At 40.1% G+C, this 22,298-nt stretch overlaps 1 protein-coding gene and 1 long non-coding RNA gene across 3 annotated transcripts in view; both read left to right on the plus strand.

Annotated features, from left to right (window-relative positions):
* The first annotated feature begins 27 nt into the window (after positions 1-27).
* LOC121900148 lies at positions 28-17,780 on the plus strand. 2 transcript variants are annotated; one of them, XM_042416187.1, is made up of 3 exons: positions 28-497; positions 16,361-16,600; positions 17,644-17,780. In XM_042416187.1, the coding sequence occupies exons 1-3, from the start codon at positions 270-272 to the stop codon at positions 17,656-17,658; spliced, it is 483 nt and encodes a 160-aa protein (XP_042272121.1). In that variant the 5' UTR covers positions 28-269; the 3' UTR covers positions 17,659-17,780. The 2 variants fall into 2 exon arrangements, with proteins under 2 accessions (XP_042272121.1, XP_042272120.1); XM_042416186.1 differs by lacking the exon at positions 28-497 and adding an exon at positions 14,271-15,424 and having other exon boundaries at positions 16,364-16,600.
* Positions 17,781-18,893: 1,113 nt separating this feature from the next.
* LOC121900150 overlaps positions 18,894-22,298 on the plus strand; it is a 38,903-nt gene continuing 35,498 nt past the window's right edge. Inside the window, exons 1-3 of the long non-coding RNA XR_006096908.1 lie at positions 18,894-20,134; positions 20,250-20,376; positions 21,782-21,928. This is a non-coding gene — a long non-coding RNA (uncharacterized LOC121900150). The remainder of the gene's footprint in view (positions 20,135-20,249; positions 20,377-21,781; positions 21,929-22,298) is intronic.

Genomic DNA, 22,298 nt, shown 5'->3' on the forward strand with positions numbered 1-22,298 from the left:
AAAAGAAGGAAGGAAGGAAAGCAATTACAAAAGAGGGAAGAAAAAAGAAAGATGGAGGAATGAAAAGAAGAGAAGACAAAAAAAAGAGCAATTTACTCAACAACAGCCATATTTATCTAATGTCACATACAGGACGTTTTGTGGAGAAAGTCTCAAAATGGAAATACTAATAATTGTACAAACAGCACTTGTACTTAAATCTCTAACGTGGCACTAATTGAAAAAAGGTTTTATCTTTGAAATGCACTCCTACATCTATCTCTTCAAACATGATGTTCAAGCAGTCCTCTGGTTTCCTTCTTCTTTCTCTTCCTCTTCTTCTGGGACTTTCTGAACATTTCCGATCCGGAGGAGCCGACGGGGCATTTCAGTTCAAACGAGGTTACGACGGGGCGACGCCACCTCACGCGGGAAACTCCGCAGATTATCGACCGATGATTAACCCTCACCTGAACCCTGTAGGCTCAGATAAACAAACACATGCCGTCGTCTCAAAGGTGAGTTTCTTATGATGACCTTCCGGGTCGCCGTCCCTCAATTTAATTCAATCCAGAAAATCTTTATAGACACACATAAACAAACACGTGTGTGTGTGTGTATATGTGCACGTGTCCACACCAGTCAGATGTGTATAGAGACATCCTCATGTTGATCAATAACGTTCATAGATTGTCAATTACGCTCTGGATGGAGAATGAATGGGATTTGCATATATATAGAGCCGGGTTTACCCATGCACTCATACAGTGTCCCAAAACTGCTGCCCTCAGCATGCTGACCCACTGGGGGAGGAGGAGGAGGAGGAGGAGGAGGAGGAGGAGGAGGGGGGGTTGACAGGATGTAGAACAGCAGGACCCGAAATATGGGAGCAAATACCTGAGATAGTCTGATGAGTTCATGTTACAGACGATCATCTGCGTTGAATCAGATGGCTGCAAGTATGTGTGTGTGTGTGTGTGTGTGTGTGTGTGAGAAGGTTTGTAGATGTTATTTTTAATCACTTGATTCAGATTTTATTTGCAGATTTGTTTTATTCATTTCAGTTCAGATGAGTTATTAGAACCATCAGTGGCTCCGTATTTACTAACTCATGTTGTTCAGTCAAACAATGTTAAAACCAGCAGAACTGCTTCAAAATGTTCAAAGATACCAAATATTGCAGCTGGAATTTTGGATGAAATGTATATAAGATTATGCACATCTGATATAATTCTGCAGCCATAATAAGAAGTGATGCGTTTAAAGTCTGTATAAGTGTAAACGTTGCATCAATGAAGAACTGGAACAACTTATATTAATGAAAAGTGTTGGTTTTATTTTGAAAATTGAAAGAAACTTTTTTCATTTATTGAATCAATCAGATGTGCACACAATTACCTCTCTATTTATGTAAAGTATCCATGAATCTATTTCCTGCTACAACTTTTCCTTGTAATCTGCTTCATGTCGTCTATTTCTATGCTATATTCTATATTTAATTTGTGCTAATTATTTGCACCCAACACCTGTTTACTTGTTTAAAAGAGCCTGGAAAGCTGAAACATTTGTGCTTGTTACTCTTCTGCATTATGAAAAAAAAATAAAGATAAAGCAAATGTTTACTTCAAAAGACTATTTTTTACTGTGTGTGTGAATTGTTTTACTTTAAATTAGTGTTAGTGGCAGATAAAATGTAAAATGAGCCTGAATGCTTCCTTTCTTTAGCTGAATATCATGTTACATTTTTCAATACAAGTGCAGATACCATACATTCCTTACCAACACCATAGCAACACTTTTTTCAATACCCTACTATGAGAAAGTTCTTTTTCCACAAAACCCTTTCTTCATTTAACAAAATAAAGTTCTAAAATGTTAAATGTGATAAAAACATGAGCAACCATGCAAAAACATTTGCCTTAAATAAAACAGGCGAGTCAAAAACTGGCAATTTTTAAATCAGAACAAAGAATAAATGAACAAAATTGTGAATCTGACGAGACATTTAATGACAACTTAAAGAACTTGACTCTATTACCTAAAAAGCACTAAGTTCAGTATTCAGCTCTAGTAATAGACTGAACAACTTTATTTATAGACTTTACTCTCTCATGCCATCTTCTACTGGTAGTTTTAGCTGCTGTATGTACGATCATTCATCTCTCTGTGTTGTATCTGCACAGTAGTGTATGTATTTCTGTGTACCTGAGTCACTACAGTGGCATCGGGGGCCAATTAGCAGGGTGGATTATGTGTCTGAACTCTGCTCCTGAGGGAGGGAAACCAAACCACACAGAAAGGAGGAGGAGGAGGGAGGGGTGGGGTGAGGGTGGTGGTGAGGGGGGGGGGGCTCACCACATGAAGCCACACAAATTACAACCGTACCAAACATATCAGCTCACTATACCAATACTGTATTAGCTGTCATCACAGCAGTGTGTGTGTGAGTGACAGTTGTGATATCTGCAGAGTGTTCAGAGTGTATTTACTATATTTACTGTATTCATACGCCTGCAGGCGAGAGTCAAAGAGACCTTCGAGTCCCTTTTTTCAGCAACAAGTAAGCAACTTGCAATAAGTGCATTCAGATTCCATCAACCAGAGCTAAAGCGAAGGAGCTAAATCTCCCAAAATAAACAATTAAGAGTTTGTTTTGTGCAACAGTGCAAGTTTCTTTTTCTACAGTGAGTTAAAGGCTGGAATAAAGTGTGAAAATGAAATTAAAAGTGCAAGACTCCTTTAAAGAATTGAAATCTTCTTGCTCCCTTCAGTCCCATCAGATCCACTGGTGCCTTCATCTTTAGCAAGTAATGTTGTGTGGTCGACCATTGTTTACTTTCTTTATTTTAAATTCTCGTGGAGTTCCCAGGGTTTACACAGATATCAAATATGTCAAGATGAACGTTGATGAAATGATGCACAAAACATTCAGAATATTTCTATTTGCATTAATGACACAGCTTTAAACCTGGCATCTTCAGTTTCTATATTTTACACATGTACAGGAGCATCAGACGCCTCCAAACAAGCAGATACTGAATATATACAGAACCAGTCAGGAGTCTGGACACACTTTATCATTGAAGAGAATAGGAAGGTGTGTCCAAACCTTTTATTGTATACTCTATATGAAACTTTCATTCAATAATTTAAAAAAAAGATTGTTTTCTTCTTTATTTAAAAGTAATTTCAGGTCAAATTTAAGAGAAAAATCATGAGCTGAGAGGTTAAACTTCAGAATTTAATCACATCTATCAGTGTTTGAAGTTTTGGTTACTGCATGAAAATAAAGAAAAAACCTCCATGACAGGTCATTACAAATAATTATAGATATCAAATTATACTGTATGAGTAATGGCAACAAACAGTCAATGAATCGATCAATTAACAGAAAATTCATCTGCAACTTTTTTGATTATTCTATAACCATTTACATCATTTTACAAGCAAAACTGCCAAACATTTGATCATTAAACCTTCTTAACTGGGAATTTGCTGCATTTCCTTGTACTTTATAAAGTAAACTCTTTGGGTTTTATACTGTTGATCGGACAAACAAACAAACAAAAAAAGCAACGTGAAGATGTCACCTTGAGATTCTAAAAATGAAATTTCACTTATTTACATTTAAGAAAATATAAGTTTAATTGTGAAATCAAGATAATAACCATCTAATTAAATGGTATGGAATAATATTTTGTTGCAGCCCTTTTTATTTAATCAACTTGAAATATTGAACTTGTCATTCACTCACATTCACACACTCACATTTGTGATTTGAGGCTATCTAAATATTATTACCTTGACTTGAGTCTTAATGCATCTATTTAGTTCATTTTTTCCACGTTTTTGCCGTGAACTGTTGAAACATTTTGTCACAAACTTGTTGTGTGATTGTTTGCAGCTCATTGGGTTTAAAATGAGCTTGAATAGTGTGTTTTTTAATAATAATTGCCGTTCCGTAGCTGTAGGCTACACACACACTCAGAGGGCTTTGGGTCTGTGTGTGGTGTGAGCCGGTCAATGGGGACATGAAGCGTTAGCTCGAGCATCAGCATGTCCAATGGGATTGATCGATTTGTTGTTGATCGCCATGGCGACTCCCAGAGAGTGTGTTTAATATCTCTATTCTCCAGCAGGTGTTTACACTTCGAGCGGGTTTTCGTTGCAGCGCGGCCTCGGAGCGAGCTGAGGCTGAGGTTTGACTACAAAAAAAATGGAAAAACAAAACAGAGCCGTCTGTCAGCTGACTTCCTTCAGAGGCTGATGTTGTGTCAGTGTTGGTGAAATGTTGTGGGGATGTTATCACTCTCTGGCAGCAGCATCAAGCTAATATTGTCACCCTGTTAGGAGGTCCTGCTACGCTAATCTGCGCCGAGCGAGCTGAAGGGATCAGACTCCCGGTGTTGGGGGGTGGGGGGTGGGGGAGTCAGGGGTTAATATATGTGTCTGGGAGACGGCCTTTTCATCCCCCCTCCTCCTCCCTCTATTCCTCCCTCATTCTCTCCATCTCTCCCTCCCTCCAGGCAAACCCCTCACTCTCTATCCAATCTGTTTCTTTTTGTCCCGGCCTGTGATGTAGGGAGGCTCGGTTCACCACGACACACACACACCATGGTGCATTAGCCTGGTGATTTCCCCTTCCTTCATGCCTATGCTATGGCCTTATTTATCATAATTCATCATTTTACCATACCCACTCCCCTCGCTATTCACATGGGCATTATCATATTGTGGTGTGGCTGCAGGGTATACGGCGTAGAGCACTGATGTAAGAGCGCACAGTGTATCTGAATTCACCCCCTTTAAATAGTTCATCCCTTTAAATACCCTCCTCAGATCGCTTTTAACAGCTTTACAACAGGATGTTTTTTGTCAGGGAAATATGGATATGAAACGCATAAGAATAAAGGAGAATGATATTTATGATCCTATAACATATCACACTGGTCCTAGATTATTTGAGCTTCAGGCGTCCATATCGGTCAGTGTACAAAAAGACAGCTGTGAAAAATGAAAAGAATGTAATATATAGATTTTTGAAAGGGAGTTTTATTTGTAAGATATTTTGAAGAAGCAAATTACTGTATTTATTAGTGCTACATTTAAAATACTGGATGCCAAAAGGTCAGAGGATTATCATTTCAGCACAGTTATATTTAATATCATTATTTACTTATTTATTTAACAGCGTAATTTAACTTATCGTAGATGTTGCTTAGAGTGGTATATGCGGAGATTGATGAGAGCTGTGAGACTCAACCATGCAGTTCATGTGTGGTTAAAGAACCAAAACAACGAGCTAAAAGAGGCTAAAAGATACATAAGGCCCAGTCACACCAGCACTTAAAAAACAATACATTTTGCAGCTAATTCCAATGAAATTGCTGTGCTCTGCGTATTATATGATATGATCCAAATCTAAAACAAAATAAGTCATCGTAGCTTATCGGCCGTGTCGCACCATCCAGTTTTATTCATCCTCCTCTGTCAGAGTGTAAAGTGTTCCACTGAAGAGGATTGCTCTGCAAACAGAGTCAATGAAATATGAAGAATAAAATGTGCAAACTTATTGTCCCGTAAGAGAGAGCTATTATGACTGGCTAGTGCTAGCATGTTTCCAGCATGTTAGCGGTTAGCGTTCCAGCTACAGCAGCAGCCAATTAGTCTCCATGTCGCCTTTACAACTAAGTATTTTGCAGAATTGCGGACGAATGTTTCTGTGCCACTTTCTGGTGTAACCAGACCTTAATGCTGCAGAGTTGGGTCATAATTCTCAGTATTTTTGTCACTATGAGCGACCTTTTTCACTTTGTAGGTCGTTTGGTATAATGTAAACTATCAAAGATGTTACTCAATTTTTCTATTTGTTTTTCTGACCTCTTATTTGACCATTCAGAATATATATATATATATTTTAATGTCATGTGCACATGTGTTTGATTTTCACACAAGCAAAAAATAAAAAATAATAAATAAGATGGTCCAACACCAGTTCAGGGGCAAAATTCTCATTGACCACCAGAAAGAGCTGAATGGATTCCTGTTAACTGCACTTCTGACTTAGCTGTGCATCATGATGTGCACACAACAGTAAATATGAAATGAACGTTTCAGTTTGGGAGTAAAGGACAAGCAAGAAGAAGAGCTTTGAGAAAAATAAACTCTGCTCAATGAATTATTATCTTCTTTCACTGTTATACTGACAAAGAGGAATAATGTAGATTAGATGATTATCTCAGCTTCAGTAAAAAGATATGGACGCATTGAGCAAATTAAATCCCCATCCAACATACCACACAGACTCATCCATGCAAACACACACACACACACACACTCTCCCTCAGTATCAACTTTGCTTTTCCAGATCCTAATGAGAAGAGAAAAACCTAATTTGATCCATCACAACCCTTCAACTCACCCTCCCCGCCCTCCCTCTCCCCTCCTCGGGCCGGTCATGGGCTATTCCCGCTGCTCTGATTATTGTTAATCTCATCATATGTCTCTTTCCGCTCAATAAACCCCCCCTCCTCCATCAGTGCTCCCCATTTTCACTCAAATCAAATTGTTACCGAACATAACCTGCCTGAGCCCCGGCGTGCCGCTGCAGTAATGCAGTTTGTCATAATTAAGTGCCGAGCCTAATTAATTAAATGGTCAGAGGGCTAATCAGTGCATTCTGCGGCCGCACTGCTGCATGATGGGAAGGAGGGAAGGATGAATTGAGATTGAGTGACGGATACCGCTATTGACGGTTCGGGGCTGAACAGGACTGACAAAGTTAATTGCGGAGGCATCTCGGTGCATCTTCGAGGTTTCGGACAGCTTCGGTACACACTTTACTTCAGCAGGAACGGTTACTGTGCATATATACGCATGCAAATATACACACTAACACAAATAAATGCACAAGCACACACACAGACAAACACACCACTCTCTTTCCAATCCAACCATCACATTATAGTTTTCATTGAATTGCTTGAATACACAGTGCGTATTGATTGAGTAAATGTGCTAATGAAAGTGATGCACAAAGACAGTTCATTAAAGTTGGGCTTGATTAAAAGAGAGAGAGAGAGCCTGTACCAACCCAACAACACACACACACGCACACAAACACACACACACACACACATAAACACACAAACACACATAAACACACCCTCGGTTCACTGGTCTGACTCGCCGCGTTTTAAAATCTCTCAACTTACTGAGGTTTACCGTTGCTTCGGCTCTGTTTTCACTTCAGAGTTTCAGAGGACAAAACTCTTAATGCAAATGTCCGAAGTCATTATTCTGAATTTTTCAACGTTACATGTAGCGTGTAGAATAAATAAAGAGCTCTGACAGGTGATGGAGGACGTAATGCAAAAGCCTTTCAGCCGTTGTAGCAGCAGAGTGAGAGAAAGAAAACTCTGTATGTGCTACGAGCATTAATTAATTCATGATCATCATGAAGAACAAGAAGCAAGAAGAATACTAACAGTAAAGTCACAACAGTGGACGCAGAAAATGCATCTGCTTGAGAAATTATTATTATCTTCCCTCATAGATTTGATTGTTTGCACCAAATGTCAATATATGATATCATATTTTACATTTGTTTACCTTTTTAAACCTTTAACCTTATTAAATTATTAATTAATCTGTTTTTATGATGTAAACTCAGCACACTTGTAAAAGAAGGCTCCTGTACCTCAGATGTATTCTCTCTGAGTGTAAATAAAGATATATTCATTACATCATGACTAATATATTTTAATCTATAATAGTTATGGAGGATTGATAAATACAATAATTATGTAATATCTGAGGCTCCTTTAGTGTAACTCACTCAATGTTGAAACACAGCTTAAAGAGTAACTTTATTCAAATTTAAAAAGAAAGAACAAAAGGCAGTAAAGCAAGTTTACTTGTATAGCATATTTCATACACAAATAAAAATATTAAAATGCAAATTCAAAGAAAAGAAAAAAGTAGTGTAGTGTTGTCTAGAGTCGGTCCTCTTCTGCTGCCTCTCAATAGAAATGAATTTGATTTAATCCGTGGAGCCCAAAGCATTTAAAATATTATCCACTAAAAACTCCTGAAACACCTGTATCACAACGAGGAAGCAAGATGAGAAATGTTTTTTGGGGTTTTTTTTATAATTTTTTTAAATGATCAGTGCCTGTTTTGCCTGGAGGAATGAGACATGAGATGATTAAAAACACAAATTTACTCATCTGCAGTTCTTCATTCCTGTGTGATGTCACAATTCTCATTGTGCAAATCCTGCAACTACTCCGCTACTGTTGCAGCTATAAAACTGTGAATAAATTGTTTTGAGTGTCACACAACCCCCATGAAATGACTCGTTTCACTATCAGAATTTGATCCGTTCGGTCCAATAACATTTGGAAAGTCTAGAAGAGCCGCACGATTAAATTATTTTATCCCTGTTCAAGCTAGCAGAGCGCTAACTGGAAGTTAGCCGCTCGGCCGGCAGGAGTCTCTGGTACGCTTTCATCTGGCCAGGGAGGGAAAGTCACCACAGACATACGATTTAAAAACTCCACATGTGAAACACAAAGAGATTTATCTGACGGTGATAAGCTTCATCAGCATTGTGTGAACATTGTGTGAAGTCCTGCACTGCACTGTGGGGAGCCAGCAACACAGGAAGTCACACTCATCGTGCGCCCACCCCCCCAGCGGTTGTGGCCCTAACCAACCACATAGAGTATGTCAGCGGCCGGCCCTGAATATAATAGTCTTTGAACATTATATGGATATGATGCGAGAAGTGAGACACACTCTCTCTATATAAACTGTACTGAACTCTTAACCTCCAATGGCTACTTAAATTGTAGGATTTTTTTCATATTCATATATATATACATATATACAGTATATATTTGTATATATGGAGCTTATTTGATGAGAGATCTACGTTCTTCATGTGTCCTAACTCACTCTCCTTTCCCCTTCTTGTCCTCTCCTCTCCCCTCTCCTCACTGAGGGCATTGTGAGAGCAGTAAGTGCTTGACCACAGAGAGGAAGATGGCTTGGAGAATAGGAAGTGCTTGGCGCAGCAAGTCAGGGACTAAAAACTTCGCTAAGTTTCTCTCCATCCATCCTTCGTGCCTTCGTCTCTCTCTCTCTCTCTCTCTCTCTCTCTCTGTCTCCCGCCCTCTCTCACTCTCTTATTTCTTCCCTTGAAATTTCTCTTAGGAGATTATCCGCAGGTAAGCTTGTTACCTCTGCCGGCCTGCGTCAGCAGCTCTTCCCCCTGCACTGACCACTGAGGGATGAGGAGGGGAGGTGGGAGAGAGGGGAGCAGGCTTGTGTTTGAGGGAGGGTGGGTTGGGGGGGGGTGGTCAGCATACCAGTGGGGAGGAGGCGGCGAGCTTTAGGGAGGACGGAGAACGGTGGGGAGGCGCAGGGAGGACCGGATTGGCGTGAGGGCCTCGGCACTCACCACTAACACACCGTGACGACATCATAAGACTGAGCAAATGACTCCACTGACTCTCCAGGGGGCTGGGGAGGAGGGGAGGGGAGAAGGGGGGGGGGACACAAAGCTGTCCCCTGGTGAAGGGAGTTTCATCTCACCCCCCCCCACCCCTCCCCGCGACACACACACACACACACACACACACACCTCCACCCATCCTCACCAAAACACACAGTCCAGCCGTGGTGACCAGGTAGTCAGACACGCTGGAAATAGGCCTAAATTGATTGCATACACTCGCTCACAAAGCACATTAATGGAGATGACAAACAGAAAAAGGATATTACCAGACTTCAGCTAAGCCATATTGACTCTGTGTGTATGTGTGTGTGTGTGTCCTGTTCTCCACTTCTCGATGAACCATTTCTTTTTGGCTTGATCAACCTCCAGTTTTTTTCAGGGGGTTTCTGACAGATTCTTACATTCCCGGAGTCGTTCTTAGCACAAGATGGAGAGATCAAAAATGTAGTTTTTGGTTTGTGTGTGTGCACACTTACGCAGGTGTGTATGTCTGTCTTTGTGAGGACCAAGTTTTAGAACCTGAGAGCGAGGGCATCAAGGAAAGCGAGGTTGTTTTTGAAGATGTTTTGGAAAGCGAGGACATTGTTTGGAAGAGATTTTTCTTTGCCATAACTGAGAACATGTTTTGGAAAGTAAGGACATTGTAGAAAGCGAGAACATTTTAGAACAATGAGGGAATGTTTGGATTTTGGTAGGTCTTTGGAAAGTGCGGATAGTTTTGGAATGTCAACACATTTTTAGAAAGTGGTGACACACTGTGTTTGAAAAGGAGAGTGGTGAATTTTTGGAAAATATGGCTGCATTTATAAAGCGCTTTACAGCTTTTTCTGCTGCTCACTTATCCATCGCCAAACTACCACACAGCGTCCTGGTGCAATTTGAGGTTCAGCATCTTGCTCATGCAGACAGGAGGAGTCGAGGATCGAACCACCGACCTTCTGATAAGTGGACGACCCGCTCTACTTCCTGAGCCACCTAGAAGTGATTGTTTTTTAAAAAAACCTGTAAGAATGTGTTTGGAAAGGAGTGCGTGAAATGTTTTTCGGGAAAAGTGATGACATTTTTGGACAGTAAAGAAGGACGATTTCGGAAAGTGAGGAAAGTTTTGGCAGGACACTTTAGGACGATGAAGATATTTTTGGAAAATGTTTCAGAAGGTCAAAACATATTTTTTAAAGTGAGGACATATTTGTACAAGAGAGCGGTGACATTTTGAATTTGGAAAGTGAAAAGTTCTTTTGCAATACGAATGTTTTTAGAAAGTGAGCATATTTTGGAAAGTGACAAAAGAAATTTATAATTATAATGCTTTTAAGAGAGAGGGGTATATTTTACAAAGTGGGGACATTTTTGGACAGAAAGAACGTTTCTTCAAAGTGAAAATATTTTTTTTTATGTCAGGATTTATTTGAAAAGTGAGGAAAGTAACTCTTATAATAAAGCATATTTTGGAACATGAGGACATTTTAGGAGGTCGGGACAGTTTTGGACTGTAAGGATGTTTTTTGGGAAGGTTAGATATTTTTCAAAATTAAAGAACATTTTTAAGCAGTGAGTTGAATTTTGGGAAGTTAGGATATATTTTAACAGGCTGTTTGAGAGTTAAAGCTACAATCAGCTTTAGGAGAAGGTTAAGGTAAGGAGCCAGGGCATGCATTCTGTCAATGAGTGTCCTCACAAGTGTAGAGAAACAAGCATGAGTGTGTACTGTGTGTAAAAGGTGTGTGTGTGTGTGTGTGTGTGCACTGGGAGGTTTACTGAAGCCTTCACAAACAGGGTTTCCCCCCTTCTTCCAGGCTTTGGGGATGGGGTGGAGGGATTGGAGGTGCTCTTCAGAAGAGTGGAGAGATAAACGGGAGAAGTGAGGGGGATGAAAGGGATGTATTCCTCCAGACATGGAGGGGAAATCTGCTCAAATCTTCCCTTGTTAGAGGAGAGGGGAGAGGGATCAATACAGTTGCGCTCCTCTCTGGCTGAGCCTCCACTCCGGCACAGTTGGAAAAACTCTTTTAGACTCTGTCATCCAACATGATTTTTTTTTTTTCTTCCTCACCTTCCTTCTTTTTCTGATTTTCTTCTCACTCTTGTCTTCTCTCCTCTTTCTTGTTCCCTTGATCATTCCCAAATATACTTTTTAAGCCAACAGCTCAGGTGGGAGCGACTGACGAGAGAGCAAACCAAACAGGGAAGGGTAAGAAAGAAGCGCACCAAAAATACAGCAATTAATTCTCAGAAGTTTTAATTAATACGCCGGTTTTCCTTTTGTGTCACGAGGAGTCTCAGAGGAGTGAGAGGGAGCAGAGACAGGTAGAGGAGGAGAGAGGAGGAGAAAGGAGGAGGCATGTAACAACACCGCGATAAGACAGGGGTACAGGTCTAGGAAGAGGTAAAGGAAGGTGGGATTGGGCCACAAGGGAGCTCCAGGGCCGAGGGTATCAGCTACCTGTCATGAATTAATTAATCTCCTACAGCTCACTCAAGTGAATTCATTAGCAGGTACAGCTCCCTGCACCCTCGCAGTATCATATATTAATTCATTTGAAAAAAAAAAAAAAGGTGAGATGGAGTTATGCTCCAAAATAAACTCCACAGCTGGAGAGGATTGACGAGACAGACAGAGCGGGATTATATTCTTTGTTTCAACTCACCCACAAGGCATCATGATATCTGAAAAAAAAAAGTGTGGTCAGGTCACGTGGTTTAGACAGATAAAGTTTCAAACTTTACTGTATAAATTTATATTACAGTACAATCTATATTTGTGTACTAATAGATGTATATATATATTATATCAAACACAATTTGTTATTTATGGACAGCATTTTTTCAGCATTAGCCATTCAGTGTAGATAGATAGATTGATAGATATATTGTACTGAGGGAGATTTGTTTTCACAGCCTGTACATATCCACACAACAACATATCAATATACACAACACATAACACTCATGCCTCTACCTGTATCCCAAACCATGTACATATATGCACACACACACACACACGGATGAGTCTGGATCTACACAACCGTGCCAAAGCGAGCTCTTCTCCATTTTAAAGTCCTGTATCTACGACCAGACAGCAGTAATGTGAATTGTGGATTGAGGGGTTGATCATGATCATTTGCTATTACGAGGGCAAGACTTTGTGTAGCAGTATTCAGTAGTTGTTTCCCTCATACAGTATATAATGTACTATATCGTAGTTTCTCATTACCAGTTCATGGGACTTATGCAAAAAACGGTGTATCCACATACTTCACATAATACAGAAAACAACATGAATTATTGACTGTCTCCTTTATTAAAACAATTTGAGGCAATGAGTCCTCTCAACCTGTTGTTTGTTTGGCTGCACTATAAACATATAAACCACTTGCTCCCCTGTGTTCACTACATGCGTTATATCTATGACCAAAGATATCAACAGTAACCACAGGTGTCGTTAAATCGGTTATATCTTAAAAACTACCTTAAAAACTTCTGTGCTTTTGTGTTTAGGAACGTTGAGGATATAGTTAAAATTGACAGTGAGGAAAAAGTGCTCCGGTCTGCCACTTAAAATCTACATTTTTTATTGAAAGAACATCATCAAACGGTTACAGTAAAATAACATAACAGCTCAGATAACTACACAACGCAAAGACAATGATTCAAACATGTAAGCTACGAGTTTTCTGCGATAGCAGTGTCCATAGCAACCACCATAGCAACCACCATAGCAATGATAGAAAATGTTGCATTCCAACAATTTTCTGGTGGGACCTGAAACAATCCTCATAATAACTAACAAACATTTTCCACTGAGAATGAAATGAATGGCATTGTTGTTGTTTTTGTTGTTTAGAAACAGGAAACAAACAGCGTTCTGTTGTCTTAATGCCTCCATCCACCAGTATCCAGAAGGCAGTAACTATAAAAGCCAGATGAAGGAATCAAGAAAAGGAAAGAGGTGCTCACAGAAATATTTGTCTCTTTAGCTGCTAAATGCTCCACTATGTTCACCAGCTAGTCGCTAACTGTCTGTTAAGTAAATTAGCCCCACTACTGGTGAACAAATACTTTAAACTTAAATGATTCAGATGCAGTGTTGAGTCATATTTCCTATTCCCTGATGATAAAACCTGTTATGTTGGAGGAGGCATTGTTACATCTGCTAAACACCATCCGAAGCTCCTGCAGCTGGAACACACTGTGGTGTGAAGTTAAATATTAAGTAAAGAAACGTCTCAAATGGAGAACACTACACAGGCAGCCATCCAGCCTTTATAACATTCATTTAGCAGAAATTCTGTACAGAATAGAAAGAGGCAAAGTGACAGTAAATTCAGCCTGATTGAGCACCAAATAAATTAAAAAGTGTCACCACACTGCCACCAGAGCACCATTAGATAAATGCAAAATAAAACCTTAAGTGCCATAATCACCAGTGTGCAATTAAATATGAAATGAAAATGTCAGAGGAATAGACACCAAATGGCCATAACTGCTGTCCCATATCAGCATCGCCAGGCTGGAGCAGTAAAGCTCTTGTTTGTTTGCTCCTCTCCATTTTACTGGTGTGTTTTTACGGTCAGGGCTCAATCATATACAGTATCTTAACGATGATGGTAATTAGACAGCGGGCTGCAGGAATGATTTAGCCACGCCAAAACATATCGAAGGAGAGTGATGGACTGGAGGAGGGCCGGAGAGAAAATACAGGAGAAAATCAGAGGAAACCCAGCAAGGAGGTCGATTGATCTGCGGGTCATAAACAGCTCAGGGTCAGAATCATGAGCTTCTCTTTGGGTTGGTTAATACAATTAGTCTGGCTTTGCTCTGCGGCTTCGTAAGCATATAAACACCCCCTGTGGCCCTGTATTAATACACCGGGGGATATCAATGATAAATAAACCACAGAGCTGTGTGTGCATGTGTGTGAACAAGCAGGTGGAGAAATGATTAGATTTCCATTAGTAAAAGGGAGTAATGAACGCCCTGTGTGTGCGTGTGCACGTGCATACAGGACCATTAATGTATGTGTGTGTGTAGTAAGAGATGAATTAAAAGCGCATTGACTATGTGGCAGCACATGCTATATATAAAGGCCAGGCACAGCCGGCCTGCAAGCGGCTCAAGCCAGAGGACCTATTCATCTTCTGCAGAAAGCTCTGCCCCCGCCTCCCCTCCCTCGATAAAACCACGGACCCAACACACCCACGTCCCACTCCACCTAACCATAGACCCCTCCCCTCCGTAATCAAATTAATTAACATTCCTAAGATCCCACGCTCATTAATCTATCCACAGTGGTCAGCAAAAAAGGCAGGCAGGGAATAAGTTTGACTATGGCTGTGATCTTAGAAGTCAAAGGAAAATGTAGTTTTTTTACAATCTGGTGTAATTTTTGTCTTTTTTTGGTCCTATTTGTAGTTTTAGGGTTTTTTGAGACCGTCTTTACTGCAGAGATGCAACTTCACATCCATTGCATTGCAGAGTTTTACCTTCACCTCAATTTCTTTCAGTACTTGTGCATGTTTTCTCTTTTGCAGTGCAATATTTGAGTCGTTTTTGTTTTTGCTTTCTAAGAGATGGGTTAAACTGCACTTAAAAGAGTACTACACAGATTTAGCATTGCATTCCTTTAACACTGTCAGACTCACAATATGGAAAGTTTAAAAAAGGATAAAAATCAATGCAGCAGAACAAGAGATATCGTCTTTTTTCTGCAACACATTCTCCTTTTTTTATCAAAGCCTGGTGCCTACATTGCCCATAATACAACTCGACCACTGACAGTTCAATTAAACTGGATCCCATTCTACATTCTTCTACAGTGTGGTAGGTGGTGGTATGCACGTATAAGTACCAACTTATACGTGCATACCACCACCTATCCGTCAATAAACACAAAGACGAAGAAGTCAGATCACTTTGGAGATTCAGGTATGTTATGCTAGTAGCGGCTAATGTAGCCTGGAGCTGCTCGCCTCCAGCAGGGATCAGGAGCAGGCTACAGAGGTCTGGTAACCTCACTGCTTTCTAACTCCACACCCTCAGATTCTTTTCTTTTTCAAACTTGTAGTCTTCAGTCCCAACCACAGCCTCAACGCTTTGCTCAGATGTAATACTCCCCAAGACCGTTAACTTTGATGTGTAAAATCGGTGGGGTTCCCCTTTACAATCTGTGTAATCACTTGTGTTGTGATGTCTTGTGGACTATAGAGAGCTGAAGTACATGTCCTGGTCTGTCTCTGTTTAACTATAAGTCAGTAGATTTTCTAATAGAGTTTTCGTGAAGAGCCAAAGCAAACTCCTTGAGTCTTCTGTCCATAGTTAAATTGGTATCTTCTGCTGAACTGAATTGTAAAATCTTAATACTTCGATACATTAACAAAGACAAAACAATGATTGTTGTTGGCATTCAACCAAATGTGTAAAAGCGTGTAAAAATGTTAAGTTGTCAAGTCAAGACAGAAACTTAAACAGTCATGTGATGTGGATGCAGATGAATAGAAAAGAGTAGGCCAAAAAAAAATGTAGGCATCCCACAATTTTAGATCCGTTATTATGAGATTAATACGTTTTGCACTGTGGACAAACGCAGCTATTACACATTTTGATGTGAGACTGGTTTGGTAAGTCATGCAAAAAATATTCCAGTAGAGCCCCAAAATAAAAATATGGACCTGGAAATGTGCATGATATGTCCCCTTTAAGTGATGAAAGTGCATCTGCCACTGTTGTTTTCCACTGAAATAGACATAATATACAGGAGTTTAGTTAATCTGACTGAATTTCCTGTAACGCATCATACTCAACCCTTCCCAGTTAGGTAAGATAAAGGTGTTTTGTTTGTTTTCTTTTTTCGTACTGGCTTAGCAGCCTGTGACAGCCCTGTCACCATGGAGACGGCCAATCACCACAAACTCGGCGTCACCGCGGAGACAGGCCCAGGCAGGGCCAGGACAGCAGTTGTCACAACGGCCCATCGTCTCGAACCGGCGGAGCTCGCAGTCAGAGCTCATCGCAGGGCGGCGTCTCCGGCAGTCAGCGGCCGTCTGCGAGAACAGACAGGTGGAGGAGAAGAAGAGAGAGATGAGAGGAAAGAGGAGAGGACAGGTGGAGGAGGGGGGAGGTGAAGGAGACGGAGAAGGCCTACGACTGGAAGGAGTCGTTAAAATCTTTTGTCTTTGTGATCTGTTAAGTGTTCATCATCTCATCCACTCTGTTTGTTTGGTTTACAGGTTTAGAAAAGATAGAAGCTACTGTGACTTTTTTCTCTCCTTCCTCTCCCCCTGCTTTCCTTCTGCACTTTCACATTTTCTTTCTTTCTTTCTTTCTTCTCTTGTGTTCAGCTGTTCTTCCTTCTGTCCTTCTGTCATATTTCCTTTTTCTCATTTTTCTCCATATTTCTCTCTTTCTTCTTCTTCTTTCTTTCTTTTTTCTTTTCTTCTGTTCATGTTATTCCTCACTTCCTTCTTGCTTTCTTTCATTTGCCTTCTGTCCTTCCATCCTTTCACATTTTCTTCTTTCTTCCACTTCAGTTCAGTTCTTTATTCTTCCCATATTCGTATCTTTTTTCTTGTTTTCATCCGTTCTTCCTTCTGTGCTTTCACTATTTCCTTTTTTCATTCCTTCATTCCTTCTTTCCAGCCGTGTTTCCTTATTTTATGCATACTTTCCGTCTTTGCTTTCCTTATTACGCCTCGCCTTTATTTCCTGCTTCCTTCCTTCCTTTCCCTTTTCTGCTTTCCTTCTTTTTTCCATCCATTCTTCCTTTTCTTTCTATTTTTCTATTTTCCTACCTCATCTCTTCCATCCCTCCTTCCTTTTTATTGTCCTTTCACATTTTCTTTATTTATTTTCCTTCTATCTCTCCTTTCTTTTTTTCATTCTTTATTGACACCCTTGTTTTCCTCCATTTACATCCACTCATCATTCATCGTATTTGTTTTGTTTATAAAAGTGATCTATTGTTTTGCATCGTGGGCCTGACGCTGTGATCACATTAGCCTTCTCGCTGCTGTCCTGTCTAGAAAGAAGCGCGCTGTGTGACAGCTGCTGCTGTTTTATTAATAACGACTCATGGCTTTAAAGCAGACAAACACCTCTTCTATAGGATGGGCCATTACCCTTTTGTTTTGTACCTCTTTTGTCTTTAGTCCATCTTTGTGTGAGGAGAGGTAAACAAATCCTTCTGACTGTAGCCCGTAGACAGAGGAAGAGGAGAAGGTTTTCATGGGATGACAAGATGAGAACTCCTGAGAGACTCTGTGATTAAAGTCAAACTGCATTTTGACTTCTCCTCACTTTTTTTGTGTAAGAACATATCAGTTATAATGATAGAGAAGCTATGGCACATATTTTTCCATTTTTCAAAAGAGGATAGGGGCGGCTCTGGTGGAGCAAACCCCAGCTGCTCCTAATGGTTAGGCTAGTAGTGCCTTGCATGGTGGCTGCCGTTGGTGTGTGTGAATAGGTGTGTTTCCAATTCACATTTTAAATTTGTGCATAAAAATGGAAAATTAAAAAAACGAACAGAATATTACAAAAAAGTTTTTACGCTTGGCTGAAAAGCGTAAAAGGTTGGTGTATCGATAAAAGCAAAAGGCAAATGTAAACATACTTTGTGAATAAAACATGGCGATGAGGAGACTGTAACATTCCTCAAATTAATACATGAAACAAACGGTAGACATTATCTTTTATAATTTGATGTTTTACTGGTGCTCTTTTAATTATGCATGCATGCATCAATGCCCTGACTGGAAAATTAGCGCCACCGAATGTTTGTCTTGACACCCCAACTCCATATAGAAGCATAACAGCAGTGGATTGAAATGCACATTAATACGAATTTTCTTTTGCCGATTTTCTGGAAATTCTGTTAAAATTTGCGCCACATTTGGATGGAAAGCTAGCTAATGAGAGGTAAACTGTAAAGTGCTTTGGATAAAAGTGCTGTACTTCAAATGCAGACCATTTGAGGATAAAACTAAGTTTCAGGCCTCTGGGTGGACGCTTCCCAAACGGCAACTGGCTTGAGGCTGAAGCCAATACAGAAGTACCGTAAAGTGCCACCGACGACTGCTGGATGCTCCAACTGACTCCCATCCAAAAAGCCTCAACTTCTTTCCAGAAAGTCATCAATCTCTAAATTCAAGCCCTCTAATAAGAGTGCTGGTGGTAATGTTACGCAATTATGATGCCTGACCTGTTGGCACAATTTAGCTAAAGTAGCCCAAATGTGCAGCGCCTGTTCCCAGTAAGCTAGCGTTAGCTTCAGTTCAAGGTAGCGGGATGTGTTTCCAGAGCATGAAAGTCAACACCCTGCACTCCTTATCCAGAAGGTCCTGACTCCAAATGGAAAAGATGGCGCCGACCATAAACTGCAACTCTGGGCTTCAAACCAGCTCCAACGCAAACCAATGGGTGATGTCACACCTCGCTACGTCCATTTTTATTTACAGTCTATGGCGTTTTCGCATGGCAGCAGTTGACTGACATGTGAGAGTTGCAACGGCTACAAGACGCGCTGTCAACTTCCGTAGTTCCCTACTGACTAAAGCTCATCATGTGGCTACAAACACTGGCTACAACTTTTCCCCCATGTTTTCAACAAGTCCATGTAGGGAAACTGGAATCCCGGATCTGTTCCAGGAGTAAGCAAACCTCATTCAAAATGACATTTGTAATGACACAAATAACTGAAAATTCAATCCAGCTTTGGAATTTAGCTTTAAACTGGAATTACGCTCCTCTGAACCCACCTAGAAAAAGGTGTTATGGCTTGTAAAGGAACCAAATCTCACCATCACACAGTGTGGGCCTTGATGTAAAGCAAGTTGATTAGTTGATTGGCTTCCTTTTGTCCAGAGATGAAAACAAACTTTAACATACTACATACAAAGAAAGAGCCACATGAGTGCGTCAGAGCTCCTCCATGCACGATAGCCTGACAGTTGCACGTTAAACACCAGAACGGACGAGCTCATGAGTGAGTCAAGAGGCTGCAGCTATTTCATAATAACAACAAGACAGAAAGGACCAAACAGTGCAGCTAAAACTGACATTAGAGGATTATATCACCACATTACTGACAGGCCACCACTCTGGAGGGAATGCTGAAAATGTCTTGATTGTAAATGAAGCCTGGTCTGACAGAATAAACCCACAGAAATGAGATAAAACAATTAGAAAACAACTGTCTGTTTAGGAGTAGCCATCACTTTATGACCCAGGGATGAGAGTAAATATAACGTAGGTCATAGTGTGGGTGTTTTATGCCCAGCCTCTCCCATGTTTCCATCTCTGCTCCTGTTGTGTTCTCTAATCAATGAGATAAACCCCCACACGACTTGTGGGCTTGTGCCCTACATCAGCGCTCAACCGCATGTCTGCAGAACTTGCTCTAAACGCTCCGTAAGCACTTTATCAGAAACGCTTGTTCTTTTGGTCTTTTTCTGCTTTCTTGTTGTTTTGTTTTTCTACCCCTCCCTCCCTCCTTTTTCTTTAAAAAAAAAGAAACCTGCATTCTGACACTCATTAAAAGAGAAAAGAGGGAAAAACATCAAGAGACGGAAGCGAGGCACTCTCACGCTCGCCTCTCTCCAACCTGCGGTCACGTACAGCCGTCACGGCGCACACAGGGAGGTGCGCTTGTTATCTAGATCAGACTGCCTCTGTTTTCCACTCACCAGCCATCTCATATAAAGACGATCAATTATGGATCAAATGAGGGCTTCTTCTTCTTTTTAATTCATTGCAGATTTCCCTTCATGCAGTCTGTGGTCCTGCACTGTGCACGGTGTGAAAACATCACATGCAGGGCGTCCACCGGGTCACAGCCGGTTTCAGACATACAAGAGCAGCAGGGGAACAAGTGTTTTACTTAAGTACTGCAGCTTTAAAGTACCAGTACTTTGAGTGTTTCCATTCTGTGACACTTGATTTTTAAAAGTCTCCTTTTTTCCTTCTGTTTTTGCCTCCTTTCCTCTTTCTATCCACTCGTCTTTTCTCCTTTCTTTTCCTTTGTTCAATCTTTCTTCTTTACATCTGTCTTTACTTATTTTCCTTATTATTTTTCCCTCTTTTCTTTCTTCTTTTTCATCCTTGTTTGCTTTGTTTCGTCTTTCTTTCTTTCTCTCATTTATAGTATTTCCTACATTACTTTCTTTTTCATTCCTTCCTATTTTCCTTCTTTCCATCTGTCTCTTTATTTGCCACTTCCTCTTTTCTTACAATCCTTCTTTCCTAATTTTCTGCTTTCCTTTCTATTTTTTCCCGTCCTTACATATTTTTTTTTCAATCGCTTCCTTTCTTTCATTCCTCTTTGTTTCTATAAATGTTTCCTTCTTTTCTTGCCTTTTCTTTCTACTTTTCTATTTTCATTATTTATTTCCCCCCTTCTTTCTTTGTTTTCATCTTTGTTTCCTTATTTATTCTAATCTTTTTCCTTTCATCTTCTTCTTTATGCATTTTCCTCATTTATATCCCTGTATCATTATTTTCTGACTTCTTCCATTTTTTCTCTTATTTCCCTTTCTTTTCTATCTTTTTGCACTTTTCTTCTTTCTATCTTCTACTACCATCTCTTTCCTTGTTTTCTTGTTACTTTTCTTCCTTCTTTTCCCCCCGTCATTACACGTTTTCCTTCTCCTTCCTTTCTTTTATCTTTACTTCCATTCATGTTTTCTTATATCTTTCCTGGTTTCCTTTTTCTATCTTTCCTTTCATCCTCCTTTCCTTTTGTCCGTACACATTTTCTTATTTTTTTCTTCATCTCTTCCCTTTTTTTTATCTTTAATTCTGAACATACTTTCTTTATTTCTTCCCTTATTTTCTTCTGTCCTTCTCTTTTTTCTCTATTGCCTTTCTTTTCTTCTTCAGCTGACTTGAAAGCACCCAAATTAGTTTCCATTCCTCTGTGAAACTAAACTCTTCTTCTTCTTCTTCTTCTTCATATTTACCTTTTAGTACATTTTACTGCTGATAAATGTTTATTTTTGAATGCAGAACTTTAAGCTGCTATTTAGTGTTTTTCTTCTGCGGTAAAAATACTTCTCTACTACAATGATGTGAAAAGTTGGGAAAACGGGATGCCGCGCTGTGTTTTGTGTGTTTATGTGTGTGTGTATTTGTGTGTGTGTGTGTGTGTGTATCATTTATCTCCGTCTCAGCTCTCCAGCTGTTTCAGTAAAACAGAAGATAACACTATAACGTCATACCTCCCCCCCCTTCTGTCTCCCTCCCTCCCTCCTCTTATCTCCTCCATCACTCTCATTCATAATTTATCCGGAGGCTGATTTTTTGCCGACACAATCCCAGCGTAGCAGTGCAAACACTCTCTCCGGTTTCACTCGGGCTGTGTGCTGCGTGGCCACTTCCTCCTGCAACAGGAAGCAGGTGTCGATAAGTACAGGAAGTGAAAACTGGCACCGGCTTCAGGTGAGTCTGTCCTCTTAGGTGTTAGATATCCCTTACCAGCTATCTTTCACACACACACACACACACACACACACACACACACAGTATATAAACACTTCTATAAGTGTAATCTTGCTTATATGCACACTCTGTCTGAAGGAAAGGTAATATTACACCTGATCAGACTCTATTTTACTCAACTGTCTTTAATAAATCTAAAGAAAATATGAGCTATTCTCAATTTATTGTCAAGTATTGTTAAAAATAAAATACTCCATAGATCAGGTGACCTCACTGCTCATGATAATTTACTGTTCACCTGTATTTTCTTAATTGATAATTTAATTGAAGTTTTTTTTTTTTATAAAGCTTTAAATCATTTATTTCTCAT

This window comes from Thunnus maccoyii, chromosome 7 (assembly GCF_910596095.1).
Source record: "Thunnus maccoyii chromosome 7, fThuMac1.1, whole genome shotgun sequence".
NCBI classification, from domain to species: Eukaryota; Metazoa; Chordata; class Actinopteri; order Scombriformes; family Scombridae; genus Thunnus; species Thunnus maccoyii.